This window comes from Metopolophium dirhodum, chromosome 1 (genome assembly GCF_019925205.1).
Source record: "Metopolophium dirhodum isolate CAU chromosome 1, ASM1992520v1, whole genome shotgun sequence".
NCBI lineage: Eukaryota > Metazoa > Arthropoda > Insecta > Hemiptera > Aphididae > Metopolophium > Metopolophium dirhodum.
In genome coordinates this window covers 70,111,704-70,131,076 of record NC_083560.1, presented here as the reverse complement: position 1 = coordinate 70,131,076, position 19,373 = coordinate 70,111,704, and the positions used below count along the sequence as shown (strand labels likewise).

General features: G+C 25.6%; 1 protein-coding gene across 1 annotated transcript in view; it reads right to left on the bottom strand.

The window, feature by feature from the left end:
* Positions 1-8,387: 8,387 nt before the first annotated feature.
* LOC132935091 (uncharacterized) overlaps positions 8,388-19,373 on the bottom strand; it is a 48,316-nt gene continuing 37,330 nt past the window's right edge. Inside the window, exon 6 of the mRNA XM_061001546.1 lies at positions 8,388-8,781. Coding sequence (XP_060857529.1) covers positions 8,699-8,781 — 83 coding nt within the window. The 3' untranslated portion in view covers positions 8,388-8,698. The remainder of the gene's footprint in view (positions 8,782-19,373) is intronic.

Here is a 19,373-nt window from a genome sequence, read left to right as displayed (position 1 = left end):
TCCTTACGGGTATTTTCAATTTTCAAATTATTCATCATTTAATTTGTATGTAAACTAATAAATTACTTTTAATATTATAATATTATATTAAATACTTATACATTTTATAAATTACTTTTATAACATAAGTATACTATATCCAATAAGTCAAATAATTATAAAATATAAACTGTGTACTACTTATACTTTATATTGCCTGTGAAATTTTTGAAAATTAATTTGGAGAGAGCCGAGGGGTTAAAAATATATGTAGGCCTTTACAGGCCCTTCATCATCACAAAAAAAAAATAAAATTTACAAAGCCCACGTTTAAGATTTGAAAATTATAAATAATGGAATAGTTAGTCAATGTTAACAGAATTTTTATTTGAGCAGTTAAAAACAGTTTTATTATAATTCGTTATATTGTAATGGATGAAACAAAAAAAAATGTTGCACTGACATCCTATTAAACCAATAACTTTATTACTTTATCATTCCGTTCAAGATCTGTATAAAAAGTGATGTCACCCCATTTCACGAATTGGGTACGTATGTAAGTCACAAGAGTGGTGCTGATTTCTTTATATTATTTGAAAGCAATGATAAATTGTTGCATTTGAACGTCTATTCTGAGCGGAGTTCAGTTTATCCAAAAATAGTCAAGATTAAATTAATTTAAACCATGTTAATTCCTTTAATTCTTGTTAATACATTTTTTGTGTTATCTTACTGAAATTCTTGATTTTTCAAAATTTCTGGGAAATTTGAGAAGTTATTCTCAAAACTTCTGGGAAATTTGGGCAGTTATATTCTCAAAAGAATATTTGATCGTGAATCACTCAATATTAAATAATTTTGTTTTTATATAATTTACTACGGTATAACAGATTAAAAGTGATATTCTAAATTCTTAACGTGCAGTACTCTGAAAAGAGTGAAAAGTATAAACTTAAAGAACAATTTTAGCTTTAGGAGTTTTTTAATACACAACATTCTTAAATATTTTAATATTTTAATTATCTTATATTCTTATATTATAATTTTCACTTTTAATTGTACCCTAATCAACTTTTAATTTCCAATGGGTAACCCATATTTTTTATTTTAATTCCAGAAATAAATGATAAAAGATGTTCTTTAATGCGTTTTAGCGTTTACGTCATTACTAATTTAATTCAAACCATTTGGGCGGTAAAATCACTTTAAGTTGAGTATTTTTAAGAAACATTATAAAATTGTCAAGTTTAAACGATAATAATTACTGCAGTGGCCATATAGTTAAATAAAATAATATCCATATTATATTATGTTATAAAATATAAATCATTCCAACAGTAATTTAATAAACTGACATAACAATAACTTTATACAGATTATCCTATACGACTATACATTTCCATAATAACAATGTGAACATTTTTTTTGAGTAGGCCAAGAAAGTTTAACCTAAAAGAAAACCAGGGAAGTTGCTGTTCTGTATAAATGCCAGATGGTTATGACTGTTATGAGTGTATTATACTCATAACATTATGTACCTCGTCATTGAGTTGGTCGCTGTAATGGATGTGTAAAATAAAATAAAATTTGAATACGATGATAAATCATCGCATATGATTCTGAGCAGGGACGGCGTGCCAACCTTTATTTCTAAAGATAGGTATATTACAATTTATTTATACTACCTACTAGTAATAGTAGTTTATCTATCAGTAATAGATACAATTGGATGGCATTTTTTTGCCTCAAACATTGCATAATATAATTTTATAAGATTTTAGTTACCTACATATTAACTTATTTAGTTAAAACTGATGATGTACCTACCTACCTTAGATTGGTGTATATATAGGATTGTGGAATAAATAGCTTAAAATTAGTCTGGATATTTTAAAAATATCATTGTGAATAATATATTAATTACCTAGTTTGATATACGTAGGTAAAGTATTTCACATCTCTGTTGGCTGCTACGATTAATATTTTTTGAATTAGAACAAAACTACTAAATTGTTCAAAGAAAAAAATCATTGTGTTTTGTTATCTATAACTTATTGTCAATACATTATTTGTACCTACTTGAAATGTCAAAAAAACATAAATAAAATACGTCCATGTATTTATTTGATATTATTGAACTGTTATAAGAACAACTTCTAACGAATATTTTATAAAATAGATCAGTCGATTAATTTTCTAATTTTTGTGATTGTGTCGAAAATTGAACTTTAATAGATTATAAAAAATTGTGTTTGTGTATTTTATTTAGATATCTACATTTAAATTGTTATAAGGAAACCTCACGAGGAACCTTATACTAAATGTTCGAGCTTATACACATTTTTTTTATCAACATTTAAGGAATATAAAAAGCAATACAATTTAAAAATATAACATTTTTATAAGTGCTAAGTAGCTTAACATAATCTAAACATTTTGAAAATTGTATTGTGTCTATGTATTTTTGATTTTATTAATAGCTGTATGAACAACTTAAAAAGAACCTAATGTTATATTTTAAAGGATTCTGAGTTATCTATGGAAAAATGGCAGTTTGGCCATTGTCAAATAACTCCCGCCGGTCGAGTTCACTCCTGAGTCCTGAACACACAAGTAAATACGTTTCGTTTTCCAATATTTTCGTTTTGGTGAAATCATAATCTGCTAATATTGTATGGGTTAATTTAAATGATTTACCAAAAACATTTCCTATACCTAATCTACATATTGCAAACCGGCAATCAAAAATTATAAATGCATAATAAAATAACGTTTTTTTATTTGTAGAACCTATTACAAAATTATTTGACTACGAAAATTATTATTTGATACAAACCATTAGTTGTAAGAAATAAAGTTTGAGACTATTTTAAAATTGTAAAATGTTGTGTGTACATGTTCAAAAATGGTACAAACAAAATATTTTTCCATTTATTAATTAATTATTTTATATTTAAGTACCTACATGAATATTAGATAATGACTATTGTGTGTTAAAAAAAAAATCACAGTTTAATATATTGTTGATGAGTCAATAATTTTCGCCTTGAAATACTAACAAAAATGTAGTATACTATATTACTATATCAATAATATATTATTTGCTACATTTAAAATTCAAACGATAATTAACAATCTACCTACCAATCTAAATAACATAATAACTTTAAACAGATACCTTCACTTGTTTACGATTTACGTACCTATATAAGATTAATGTTAATGAAAAGTCACTTTTTAATTAAACGAAATTGAATAACAAATTATTGATTTATCGCAATAATTAGATCTTGGCCTATCATTAATAATATAAGTGTGTATACTAGGTATATAATAGAGTTAATGTGTTAGGTATAGGTATATACCATAAGCAGTATATTATTAATAACATTTACTATACTTACGAACAAGTTAGTTTAGAGTTTTGAGGCAGGTAAAGGGCTAGACCCCCCCTAAGCTATATTTCTATTCAACTGTATACATTTAAAAACAAAATTGCAAAATAAAAGTCATATTATAATATCGAAATTTTCTGAAAATTATGACTTCCCCTCCCGTAAAAATGTCATCACTAGAGCCGCCTCTGGCCACCCATGTGACATGTTGACACAACGGTAGAAATATTACAAGGTTAGGTAAATTTTTAAGAGATTAAGTAAATACTTTAGAAAACTTTAAAAAACTAACCCTACGTTTTTAATACTATTGACTAAATTTAGGTGAAAAATTAAAAGTTTCACACCTAGTCTACATTGACTAAATATAAATATAAATATAAATATTACTAAAAAGTAACGATTACCTACTATCCAGTAATGAAAAAATCAGTTAAATCAATGAATATACGTTTTTCTCATATAACTGTATAAGAATTAAATATAATTATTTAGGACTTAGTATCAAATCACTGATTATTTATTTAACTTCAGTTTCTGAAAATAATTTATAATAACATTAATACAAACTTTCATAGTTTTATCTATGGTCCTTAAATATTTATATCATAGAATAGTATTGTTGGTTACTACTTACTTCTCAACAGGTTCCTACTACCAAATAATAGTTAATTGAAACATTTTTGGGAGCTATGAATGTTTTAACAACATAATTAAATGAATGAAAATATTATTTAAAACAGTAAAAAAAAAATGTAGACTTTTATATTACATTCGCAACTTATAATAATTTAAATATGCAGTTAATTATTTCAAATTGAATTCTAATTAATGAATGACAGATACATCTGTTATACTGATAGCCGTTAGAAAAATTAGTTTTACCATCTCGAGGTTATAGATTGTAGGTACCTATAGCTATATTGTATTCCAAGCAATCCCTTTATCAGAGCAATGGCAACTAATAGTTAACTCATAAAAAATATAATATATTATAAATAAATTATTGGATAAAATTGTCCACACAAAATAATTATTGTGTTGCAATTGTAATTATGAAACAATTGTTTTCTTTATAAACTTTATTATAATATTTTATTTCACATTTTCACATAAATAAGAACAAAATTTAATATTTTAATGACATATTTTACATTTTGCATTTGCATTACGGAACGTAGCGCTGCGGTGATATTAGCTATTTACCAAGTAAAATGTATTATTTTCCGAATTTATTCCGGATATATTTTTGGATTTTAGATTAGGAAATGCTGTGCTTATAATGTTATAACGTGTAAACATCACATTATTTCTAGTAATTTTGTCAGGGAGTTTTCGAGAATGTTCGATAGATCCCCGATAATTATAAAACAAATACAAAACAATGTTAAGTATATAGGTATAACAGTTTTATATTAAAATTCGAAACCAAAGTTATAAATTAATATAACAGTTTTCATGAAACGAGCATCGATTAACGACGATTAATTGAATAATTGTCAACGATAAACATAATCTATGTTGTATGAATGTGCACAGTGTAATTTATTAATTATTTGCCCCACATCTTAACCTTTTCCAACAGGTCTGATTGTTGGAATTTTATCTTAAGTACGTTTATTTTCATACTATTTTCGAACAATATTATATGAAATATATATGAAATAAATAACCCAGAAGCTGACATATTATACACTATAATAGTATGTACCTATGTAAGATATTATTATTATTTGATTTAGCTTTGAGTTAACATTTAACAAATAATAGTATAACTTATGTCCAAAACTATTAATTTTATATCATACCTTATATTATAAATCTATAACAATTGTTTCTAAACAAATTAATAAAACTCCATGATTAACGAGTTTTTTGTGTTTGAAACTAGTTTATACATTATTGGAATTTCCCTCTATTTTTTTCTGCCACAACGTATAAAATGAGATGCATAAGTTATTGGCAAGTGATCATCTAACCTGCTCATATTTAATATAAACCTTAGACAATAATTTTGTATTTAATAATTTGTAATAAAAACAGCGCCTACCTGAGTTCTACATATCTATAAACCTAACCTAGGTCATAGGTGTAGGTACTAGGTACTATACTGTACTAGTGTATCTAAATACGTTAAAGCCGAACGCCACCTCAACGACCAACACAGCAACTTATAAAAATAGGAGGGCTTGAAACCGTAAAAAATTTTGATTTTGATTTCAATATTGGGTACCGTTTTTTTATTTTTTTCGATTTTGGTTTCGATATTGGTTACCAATTTTATTATTTTTCGATTTTGGTTTGGATATTGAATACCGGTTTTCAATTTTTTCGATTTTTATTTCGATATTGATTACCGGTATTATATTATTGTGGTTTCCATTTTGATTTTTATTTCGATTTCGGTATTTTAACGGTTTTAACCGGTTTTCAAAATCAATTTCGAAACTGGTTTCAAGCCCTGCCACAAAGTTCAAGTCCATATTTTGATATACCTATACTGTGATATAATAATATGCAGCTGAATATTATAATAGGTGTATTCAAAAATCGGTAAAGACCTATGTGATATTATTATAATCCACCGGCAGTAATAATAACTATACGGGCACTATAATACATGACATATTATATTTTATGTTTACATTATATTTGCACAGTCATTGAAATAACAAGGGCGAGTCTATATTATAATATGTGTATATACATGCTACACCATAAATTATATACATGTATAGTGTATGTACCTGTATAGGTATATATTATTACATTGTACGTGGTAGTAATGATATCGAAAAGTGTCTTACTTTTTGTATGTTTTTGCTCTACACATACATTCGTGTTCGGTACATATATAGGCACCTCTGCCTACGAGGCTATACGACTTACCCATATACATTTGTCAAGCTGTTGAATGTCTAAATTGTAATGTGGGTACTACTCACGGTGATATTATAGTGAAGTTAGCTTCACCAACTCGTCGTCCGATCGACTCCACTCTGCAGGTGTCAATATTTAACAAATTAATGCCGCAACAGTTTTTACGAAACCCAATTTGCAAAAAAAATATTGTCATCGGTTTGGAGTCTATCGAACGAGACTGACTAAATTTGATCACTATAATCTGCTCATGCGCACACTCATATTTTACTTATATTTTATTATGCTTAACTGTATAAGTAGGTATGTATATTGCAGAGCGATTCACACTCTTAATATACCTGCCTACAAAATATATAATATAATATATGACGTAACCCGTGATTATATGAGAAATAATTTTAATTTACCATTTTATGTTGTTGATTCTTTTTTGTTAGTATCGTGAAAACTATTAAATTCCGTTTTAATATTTTTTTAAAAGTACAAACCATCGACTTTTGCGTAAAATCGATAGGCGTTTTACTGATTTTTAATTTTTGATCGACAATACACTTACGTTTTAACTCTCAAAAAGACTTTTTTTCTGAAAATGTCGATGTAATTACATGCATAAATCTACATTGGACGATGGTTTATTAATTTTAATTTTTTAAGTTTGGAATAAAGTGTAATGGCATGAGGATAACCCGGGACAAATTATTTTAATATATTTTTATACTGTCCTACATATTCACCCAAACAGAACTTTAAATCCCAATTATAATTAATTATTCATTACTCTGAGATTATAGATAAATTATGTTAAGAAATATCATCTTACTGAGAATTTAAGACCAAAACTCGCATCTGCTGTATAGTATAGATTTGAAAAATTCTTGTTCGTTTCAGAGTAGGTCATTGTAATGTCATTGTACATGAAAAACGGTTCTGAATGAAAAAAACTGACGGATTAGCATATTTCATTTTTAATGATGATTTCTGCTATATTTGTATTATTAGTATTTAAAATCGCAAAATTTGCTACCCTTCAGAAACCCCTCAAAGTTGAAGATTGAAGACATTTTTCTGTTCGTCATGAGGACAGGCACACACACCAAAAAAAAATCATGCTTCATTGTAAAGCCAATTATTATCATCGGTATAATTCTGACGATATATTATATTGTACCCTGCCCACATAGTAGATTATATTATACAAACCAGATCGATACCTTAATGTTTATAGTAATATATATACCTAAACCTACTTATTTAAAATATACCAATATAATCGCCTAAATGTAGTACACGTTGTTGAACTCGTCCACTGTTAAATTAAGTTTTGATTTAGTAGTTCACAGATTTTTTAACGCCTTTCAGTTCATAAATCTTGATCATTAAAACCTGGTGATATCGTGCGTATAAAATATGCATGTGCACTCGTGCTCTGCAGGTGAGTATACCAAAACCAAATACACATACCACACCTGAGGAAAAAGTGAAGCCATAAATTATCGCATTATTAATGCAAATGTAAGTAAATAACTAAAACAGCCATGATTCTTAATTTACACCTTTATAATATAAAATAAATATTTAAGGTGTTTATAGTTATATGTATTTTTTACTATAATATATCTACATAAGTGGTATTATATAGGTAGTTCACATTAAGTATAGATTAATTGTATTTAATTTTGTTTTTTTACTTTTTAACAATAAAGGCATAAAATTATTATCTTAATTTTGAATGTTTTTTTTTTCAAATATTGTTTGACTAACTTAATTTAAGTATTAAAAATTTAACTTAAAATGATTTCTTTCTAGTAAATTACAAAAAAATTAAAAATACAATTCAGAGAATAATAATGAATCCTTTAAACACGAACGTAATTTAATTTTTAAAAAAATTAATACTGTTTAAATTACACATTAACAAAAAGATAACTACGACAAAATTGATAAAGATATCATTATAAGTAATTTTAAGATTAAATTAATTCAAAATGTTCGTGAAATCAAATGTAAAATGTGCGTTTAAACGTAAAATCCCATCGCATTGTTATAAGTTAATAATTTATTACCTCCTTGTTGTATATGAACATAAAAAAAATATCAATCAAGTTTCATTTGTAATATAGTGATCCTGTCTTAACTTAAAATTTATTAATTTATTGGTTTCATTGAATTTTTTTTGACAGCTTATAATTCTTCGAGGAAAAAAAAGTTTATAATCTAAATATACAAACTTGAATTTTTTGTACGTATAACCTGTAAATTATTAAAGAAGTTTGTCATATAACGCATACATAATTTAATGACGTCGGTACATTTGTCTTATATATTTATAAGTAATGTATAATTTCCGGGTAATAATTATTTAGGCGAGACTGTAATTAATCGTTGCAACTCTCATGAGAATCAATGAATACTAAACAATAATGATATGATTATGAATTTCTTCAGTATGAAATGACAATAAATAACCATACGATAGTTGTAAATTTTAGTGTCTGAGACAATTTTCTTGACCATGCAGCATTTTCTGAAAAAAAAAACATACAATAATTAATAATTTCAAATATAATATTATAAACAATACAAGTGTGTACAATTACGAATTTATATTTTAATGTGGTAGATAAGTACAGAAATTGTGGTTTAAAAATGTATATATATTTTATATAGATACATATTAGTACATTACACTTAGGCAGTTTTTTTTATAACTATATTTTTACCAAATAAACTCGAAATCACGTTTTAAATGGACATAATCGTATAATATTATTCTAGTATAGTTATCTGGACGTTTAATCGATAAAGAAGTTTGTTGGAAGTTGAAAATTAGTTAGAGCAATAGTTTTTACTTTTTACAAATGTATATTTTAGAAACTAGTTGTATTAAAAATAAAAAATAACATAATAATTTATAAATCTTTCAACAGTAATAAATAAGCATGATTCAAATTGTTAGGAGTTTTCAAGAACTTCATATAAGTTATATTCTTCAAATAAATTATTTTCTGTTGCGGTGGAACTAGCTTAATATATAAGATATTTTATTAAGTAAATAATATATCTCACTAAACATTTACGTCCATGCACAGAACTCCTTTGGTAAAAAACGAAATAATTTTTCAGGAAAATGTTTAAACTAAGAACCTCAAAGTAATAATGTACTCAGGTTTGTATTAATATTTTTCTGTGTCATTTTTTATCTCGTAAGAATTGGCAAACTTTTGGCTAAATAGTATATTTTTTTTATATCAACTGTATTGCTGATCAATTATTAATAATATGTAAGTTCCTATGTTTATGTAATTTGTTTTATATTTAAATAAAAATATATTATAATTAAAAGAAAAAAGTAATAATTGTAATTTATTTAATAAAAATAAAAATATCTACCGATGGTTATTTGAACTTGCTCAAATAATTTTACAACATCAATATTTAATAACTTTTATACTTGTATATAATTCACAATACAAGTGGTAGCTAGCTTATATTTGTTTAGATTCAATATGATTACATATTTATGTGCTCAATCAACAACCACTAATAATACTGCGGTAACTAATACCTATATATTATAGCTTATAAGTTATTATTAGTAAATAGTAATACAAAATAACCTAATAAGATCAACAAAACTATAAGTATTCTAATGTTTTAATTTTTGTTTTAAATATTGTTTGAAAATAAAAATAAAAACATAGAGCAAAAAATAAAAGAAGTAACTTTTTAATTAATAATTCAATGTAGTATAATAAATATAATTATTACGTTTAAGTGTTAATTCCATTAAAATAATTTATGCATCACTTGGTCGACTAAATTATAATTATTACTATTAAAAAATGGAAGGCTGGAATATGTTTTTATTTTAGAAAAACCAAAATATATATATATATATTACTAAATAATTCATCATCTGAAACTAATCTGCCTAATTATTTGGTGATTTTAGAACAAAAATAATTTGTTTCATCAAAATTTTAAGCAAAAAATAAGTCTACGCAACCGATGACACAGAAATAGATATTAATGTTCGTACATGAGTTTGCTTCGTTTTAAAATTAACAAAATTGAACTAGCAACTCTTTCGTTAAAACACAACAAAACTTTACCAATATCTTTTGGAAAGGTCGACTGCCTTAAACACTCCTAGAAGTATAATGGTGTAATTAGTGGCAAATGTAGGTGGGGACACTAGATGAATTCATTGTTCACCCTTTCACTTTTATCATGAAAATAATGAGTGTGCATTCCAGTCAACTCATTCTTTGGAGAAAAAAAAGAAGTTTTGTTCAAAACAAATTTAATTTCCAATGTAAATTAAAAAGGCAGAGCGTAAAGACACGGACATACGACGACGTGTTTTTTTTTTTTTTCAGTGATGTAATGAAAACTCTGTAAAGAACCAAGTGGGTCAGCAACAGAATAAACTTTTTTGTCGTTTTACGCGCATTAATCAACCAACAGAATTACTTTTACTACCGAAAGAGCTTGTATTGCAAAAACATTTCAAAATGACCGCAAAACGGTAAGACAACAGATGTTCCTATTGAATATTAATTTATCGAGTGCAATACAATCATCAACATGCTTGTCACCTGTAACATATAATTTTAATTGAAATTCACACGACAATATTGATATAATATATTCTTTGACCAAATATTGAATATTATATTGTAAATGGAGAACAAAGTCTGAACTCGAAATGTAGTAAACACGTTTAGGTGCGATAATTATTTTATTATTTAATCGAGAATATAATATTATTATAACTATAAACAAGTATGAAATTTATTAGCTTAACATGCTAAAACTCTGAGCGATTTCATGAACGAATTTGTTTAACAATGATGTGTGTTTTTATTACAATAAAATTGTGATTTTTCTATGTACGTTATCAGATTTTGGAAATGCTATTCAATCTTCAACTCTGCAGTTCAATACTTTTATGCAAAACTGTTTTTGACAAAATCAAGTCAAATTTGTTTTATATAATACAATGATGAATACCCAAATGCAGAGATTTAAACTTTTTACCAAATATTTGTATTAAGACAAAATATTTAATTTAAAAAATATTTTTTAGACCTATTTTAAAATGTTTATTGGTATTTAAAAATTTTGAATTTCTTCGTTTTTTATCTATAAATGTTTTATGTTGATGAAACATTTTATGCTTGGTGAAAAAGGTTAGAACAAGCTTCCTCTTAAGTTTTACTTATAGAAATTTATTTTAAAAAATCCATTAGCACAGTTTTAAATTATAAACGTATAAACGTTTAAACTTCAAATTTAATGACATTTGTCAAGTTCACAAAAATTTGTGAATTCTTTTGTAGTTAACAACGTATATAACATTTTACATTTTATAATAACTAATAGGATTCAATATGTAATAACATTTTTATCATCAGTTATTCTTATATAGAAAACTAAAAATCTAAAAAATAAATTTGCATATATTTTTTGAACATTTCAAGTTTAAATTTTCATGGAATTGAATGCATATAAATAAAGGTTTTGGTTATTTTATAGCAATTAAAAAAATACTATTCGTATGGCCTTAAAACTTTTCCCCCATTATGTATATTGTTATTTACTATGCATATAAACAATGGTATTTTTAAAATATTTAGAATAAATTAAGCTATTTATCTCACAAAGCTATTCACACCGTGCTATATGCGTACTCATTTATAAGTTTATAATATAACATCTAGTTATACCTATATTATATGAAATAATAATGTAATAAATGTCACTATACAATTTGATTTGTTTTTGAAAAAAATTAGTTCAACCTACCTACTAATATCAATGTACGTATAAGATAAAATATTAAAATATCCTTAGACATAGGCATTAGGCTGACAGTCGACAGACCGTCTCCGCTCGGAATCGTTTTTCGCATACGATGATTTATCATTGAATTCAAATTTAATACATCCATTACAGTAACCTACTCAATGGTGAGTTACACTCGACACGTACAGTACAGCAGTGTGACTTCCTCGGTTTCGTTTTGAACAAAATAATACATCATGATATACACCTAACCTGTATATATTCCTGTAGAACAAACATATTACGAATTTACGTCAGAGTTAAAGTATACAGCTATTATAAGTTTTTGGAATGAGATGGTGAGCAAATATTATTATTACACGCGTTATTTATGAAATATAGTGTGTATAATAATACAATAACAAATACAAATATTAGCAAAGAAAAAGAACGAGAATAACCGAAAAAACATGTGTTTAAGTTTGGCCCAAATCTAAATAATAATAACGATAATAATTTATTAAAATACAAATGGATGGGGAAAAAACTGAACTAGCGACTAAGCTCGCGGTGAAGTTTGTTACTTGTAAGCACTTATTTTGTATTAATAATGATCGAATCACATGCCAGAGTTCGTCCAAATATCGATTTCAATGAAAATAACTCACAACGTCATCATATTTGAATAATAAAGTATTCATGTCTTACGTTATAGCCAAAATAAAATAAATATTTTTGATAAAAAATAATTACATCATAATTATAAAAATGAATAAATCAAAAGTTATCAAAATTAGTTTTCTCTGAAGATACAAAAAGGTCACTCATAAATATGATTTAAAAATGATGACATAAGTGGCTCAATAATAAGGACCAAACGTCGAATACAGTTTTATCAATTTGAGTTCCAAGCTGATTTAGATTTTACAAATCACTACATTCAAGATTCTTATTTCTATTTATAATAAAAATCAAAAGAATAATATGTACATTATCGAAAATATTTTTTCTATAATATTGAATCTATTTAATTGAAAATTTCAAATACATATTAAATTTGCTGAATGGAGGTAGTATTCTATAATATATAAAAAACACTATTTATTTATTTTTTTATCTATTATAAACAAAACTATTCTTTATCAATTAAATTTAATATGTTAGTAAAGATTTTTTCAACTGTACAATTTAACGAACTAATTTTAATCTGCAATAATTACTTTAGTCTGCGATGTTTTTGAACTATGCAGGGTATTTAGTAATGTTTTCACTAAATTCGAATATAAAGGATACAAGAACCATTATAATATTACAATTTTAGCTGAATTGCCAGTTATTAACGAAATTGAAACTATTTTAGTTACATAAAATGTAATACATTTTCGATTAAATGTTCTTGTTTATCTTACGCAGTAAATATATAAGTATACAAACAAAACAAAAGGTAGGTAGGTACACTCAACCAAATTATCTTTTTTTTTTTTTAGAAGTTTCAATAAAATACGTTAATGTTAAAAACATTTCGTACACACAAATTTCGAATCAACGGATCGCTATAGCAGTAAATGTAATAGAAAAAAAAAAGTAGACGCATTATTGAGTGAAAAACTACTTTAAAAAAAATATTCCGAAACTACTTTACACATTCTTGAGGGTGCGTAATTTCTGTACCTACTCGGCATAAGAACAATGGACACGAAATCAATAACGTCTTCACCACAGTAAACAATTTGAATTCAAAAATCTCATATATATATATATATATATATAATATACATATTACATATTATGTAGTATATATTTTATATACAAAGTATACCTATGTGTATTGTGTATAGTGTATATATATATACATAATAATTGGGTAAAGTGAAGAGTAATGAAAGCCTTTGATGTGTACCGTTCTCATGCGGTCGGTTCCTTTGACGTGATACTTTGCGCTGACCCAATTGTACACTCAGAAAAAGTTTCAAACTTCGCACAAGGCCATTAATATTAAAAAAAAAATATATTATATATATATATTATGTATATTATGTAATGTAAAAAACGAAAAACTTTCGTGGCATTACTATTATTTGTATAAAATAAAAACAAACGTTCAAAACTATATTTAACGGCGTGTGTCCAACACCAATGCCGCAACTATCGTATCACCTGCACCACCAGTATGGCAACTGTTGAGAGGGGTTGGGGGGGAGCTGAAATATTTTAGTTAACAAAAATATACGGGCGGATGGTTACTACGAAGTACATTTTAGATTTTACTATAATATTAATTAAGCCTTATATTGATGTAATGATTAAAACTTGGTCATTCGGACCACGGTGTCCAGCGTGATATAAGGAGAATGACGTTCAACAGTCGTCGAAATCACTGAAAAAAAATCTTTTATTTTTCGTTATACCTGGTAATACTAATTTTATTTCACCTATTAACATTAATTCTAAACCAAGTGTGATTGTTTTTCGATTTATTTATTTGCGAAGATTAAGTGAATATTTTTATGGTTTAAAGTCATGAATACTTACATATGTACCTAACTTTAAAAATAAACTTACTGAACTTGCTATACCAAACTACCGAGAAGGTACAGGCACCATAGATTATTATTATCATCCATTGAAATTATTTTTACTATTTTAAATTAAGTTTCCAATCTCCTGCTTCTTCCTATATTCGTTAGCATTCAGCACTCTGCACAACATTGAAGTTAATTTAATTGTTGTATTTGCCCCAATATTTTTTTTGTAAGCACTTATTTATCCTACGCATATAAGTGAACTATATGTTGGTCTCAGACTCTAATTTGTCTTTACGGATATTCTTTGCTCAATTTAAAAATAATCCTTCAAGATTGACGATCATCTCCTGCTGTAGTGCTGTTAGATTTAAAAAAAATTCGTAGAGGAAATTTCCATATATTTAAGTAATTCAATAATTTAAATACATATTGATAGGATCTATGTGTAATACATTATGTATGTTACATCACAATTTATTTGAACATTTAAGAAAAATATCTATAGCTTGTTTGGTAATTTAGTTTTAGAAATCTCTGACAGTCTGAAGTTATAACATCACTAGCCATATGCAATAACTTAAATAATTAACTTTGTTCGTAATCTATCCTTATATTTCGGTAAAAATGTGTTTATTTTATTTTCATTAATTGATAAGCTGTAATATTTTGTGATATAAACTAAAAATAATATACCTAAAATACAGTACTTAGAGGTAAATATAAAAATTTTAATATTCTGATAATCATATTAATTTTACAAATGTGGATGGTTGTACCTATCTAATAATTTCTAAATAGTGAAGTTTTCAAGATAATTATATAAGTACCTACATATTTGTATTTATTACATAATATTGTATGTTTATACTCTTATACATAAGTTTGATCTAATTAGACACAAGTGGAAAATGTTATAACTTTTAGGTTATTTTTTTAAGCTTTGAAAGTTGTTATTTATTTTATATATCTTATTTTATGTTTATATATTTACTATATGTTTAGCACCTAAATTATTGTGAAATAAATTTGATAAAGAAACAACTTAAAAGATAAATAATACACTTCTATTATGGTTGTTTATAAATTATGACTATAAGACAATATGCAAGTTTATGATAATGGACATTATGTATATATTCAAAGTAGGTACAATACAGGGAATCTAGAACACAGTCAAATATAAATTGATCCTCATATGGGAGGTGGGAGGATTTTTCAATCTGTGAAAATTTTTTTTCCTCATACACATCATTACACTTACTTATTGGCTTATTGCTCAATATATTTATGTTTATGAACAGAATGTGCAGTAAAAAAAATATACATCGTAAACTATTATGTTACTAAAAATAATAATTTATTTATAAAGTCACATAGGTACAAATACAAATCGTAAAATAGACATATTTTATAATTATATATTTTGTAGATTCAAATTATTATACTAGCATGAATGTAGTTTAAACATGTAATATGCTCATGTCGATTAATATACGTTTACATAATATTTTATATGATTATAAATAATCACTATAGAAATGTGTTAATTACTTAAGAAATTGTATCTTTATTTCATGGGCAACCCATTCGCACTAGGCCTCACAAAACTTAGTCGCAGCACTTGTACAACACGCGACCATATTATTTATTTTTTCACTCTTACAGTTATTCAGAGTCGGTGATGAAAATTAACTAGTTAATAGTTGGACATTAAAATAATTTCAAAACATCAAACAAATTTCACAAGCACAAAGCCAGCCAATATTCGTAGCAGAAAATTTAGAAAAAAGTATTAGGGATGTGCAGCTGTAAATTTACAACAGTATTAAAATTAAAATCAACGTGAATCCTGTGCATGACGATTGTATGTGATGCACGAAAAGAGTATTCGTTATCCTTATTAGCCTTATTATCCATTTAAAATGTTTATACATTATGTTTTGTATTAAAAAATTAAATAAAGCCGGTGACATTAAAATAAAATTATTTTTTAAACTCTGCTAATAAGTTTCAGTTACAAATTCATGATTATTTTTAGCTTAAAAAAGGTTATTATTATAATTAGTAATCAGTATTTTGTAAATTGAGTTGTTGTACCTATATGATGTGTGGCTGTATAGCTCACTACTTGTGCTACTGAATGGTTAGGTTTATAAAAAAAAGTGTTCGGATTAGATAAGTATTAACTCATATTGATCTAGATAAAGATAAATACTTTTTTATCTAGATAAAAAAAAGATAGAATTATTTTTTAAATGGTTTAAAATTTAGGTTAGGTTAGTTGGGCACTATAGGAATACAATAATAATAATGATGTAAATAAAAATAATTACATTACTTATAAACCATAAACTTTGTTTGAGGATCTGTATAAATATTTAAAAATGTGTTTGTACAATTTCGCGATTTGTATCAATAAAAATCAATAGATGAAATTATTTAGATTAGTAAAAAAATTATCTTAGATGAACGTTTAGATAACTTGTAACTATTTATCTAGATAAGATAAAGATAAGATAATTATCTAGATAAGTCCGAACACTGCAGTAGTACATCATATTAAAATATATTTACTTTACAATAATTGAAAACACACTGTACATGATGGTACAAATGCTCAATGTATAGGTGGTAGGCAACGTTGGGCATTAAGAGTTAAAAAGTTAAAAGTTAAGTTACTTTTAATTAAATTACAAAAAAAGAAACGAGTGGGTACTATTTTTAAAGTAGCTTCTAACTCTTAACGAGTTACATTATTTTCTTTTCTTTACTGTTAATAACCAGTTCATTTGTTTTATATTAACATTAAGCTAATTTTATTGCTAATATTATAAACCATACTTATAAATGAAATATATATATTATATATAGCAATATTGCCAATTTATGTGTTTTGTACAAATTGTTTCTTTAAAAAAAATAAAATATAATAATCGTGATCATCATCGTACCTATATTTTTAATACAATTTCTGGATGAAATAGGGATCAAAATAACTTGTATAAATATCACTTTTTATAAATGTCAATAGAAAACCACTATGTCACCCATAAATATTTATTTAAAATCTCTCAACAATTACACTATCACATAACTCGGATCGACGTTCACAGAGACGTTGGTGCAATGATATCTAAAAAAACTAAATCAACCCAAAAATTAACCTAAATGAATAACTAGGTATTTTTGCTATAGTAGGGTTCTATTATTTTCTGTTAGTTTTTCATCAGTTTCGTTTATAGGTAAATATAACCTAGGTATTAATTTTGGTTTTGTGTAAATACTTTTATATAATTTGGTTTTTGTGCTTTGGCATGGATTATAAATATCCAATTTACGAGTTAAAAAAGTAAAGTAACTCTTAACTTCAACATTTATTTACATTTATCTATACTAACTCAACAAGTTAAACAGTTGCACCGCCTCACAGTCTTGGACTAGTGTGGTATTTTAGATTTAACAGAACTAAAAAGTACTCAGCAGTTTTTAAACACAGCTATATACCTATATTATAGGGAAAATAATAATATATTAATTACCACTATTGCATTAACTGTATTATACCATATTAAATTGTTGATTTATTGTACCCTTAGTGAGCATAAAGGTATAATATTTCCCCACACTTTTTTTTCCCGACAGTAAAAAATAAAAATATATTTTCCCCAGAATGTATATAACTATATAAGCATCCCAACGCATACATTATAATATTATAACTATCATAAAATCTGTGGATTTTTTTTCATCTGTTTTATAAAAGGTTAAAAACAAAATATATTATGATCATACTAGATCGAATATATACCTACTAGTTGTATATCTGACCGAACAAATAATTGAACTATTGAACAGTATAAAATTTGTCCTCATCATATTATCTTCGGCAAAACCAATATTTTTTCAATCATTGTTCTGGTCGGAATCTAAATGAACGTATATAATTGAAGGAAAAATAATTTGTCATCGTCCGGTTTATTAACCCAATAGTTTGTTCACGTGTGTCGTGTATTATAATATAGTCATTTCGAAGAGGAGTTGAGCAAAAACAATGTGAATTGCTATTATTATCAGGTCTATTTAAATGGCGAATAAGGGTACTGCGATCTTCGTCGTCAATATTTATTTTTTTGGCCGTCACCATACGTGTAAGCAAATAATTATTATTAACTAAAATGTTATCATTGTATTAGGTTGTCGCAACTAGGTGTTAATGTGTAATAGTAAATTAATACCCTGCATATTCTTATATAAATTTAAATGTTATAAACTTCTAATTTTCAACACTAATTTTTAGCCTAATATAATCTGACTCCAATTTATCTAGAATTTAAGCAGTGTAATAAAGTTGTATAACAAAATATTTAATGTCAAATAAAAAATATGTATTTTAAATAAGACTGTATATATATATTACAATAAAAACATTAACTATATTTTTTTACATGGTACATTTCTTATATTTTAACGCCTGCACTTAAATAACAAAATATAAAATAATATACCTTAATAATAAAATATGTATCGTTATGTTAAATATGAAAAAAATATACCAATCATTACCCTAGCTATACCAGATACCTTCTTAATCAAACGTGATGAATAAACGAAATGATAAAAGAAATTAAATTAATTAAGGGGGTACGCTATGTATAATTGTAATCAAAAACTACATACAATAGTATTATTAAACTGATAAATATTTAATAAAATATCTTGATAACACTAAAATATTAACATTAAAAAAAAAAAATTATTATATTTTTTATTCGAGAAAATGATTTCGATTTAACCTAAAGGCTTG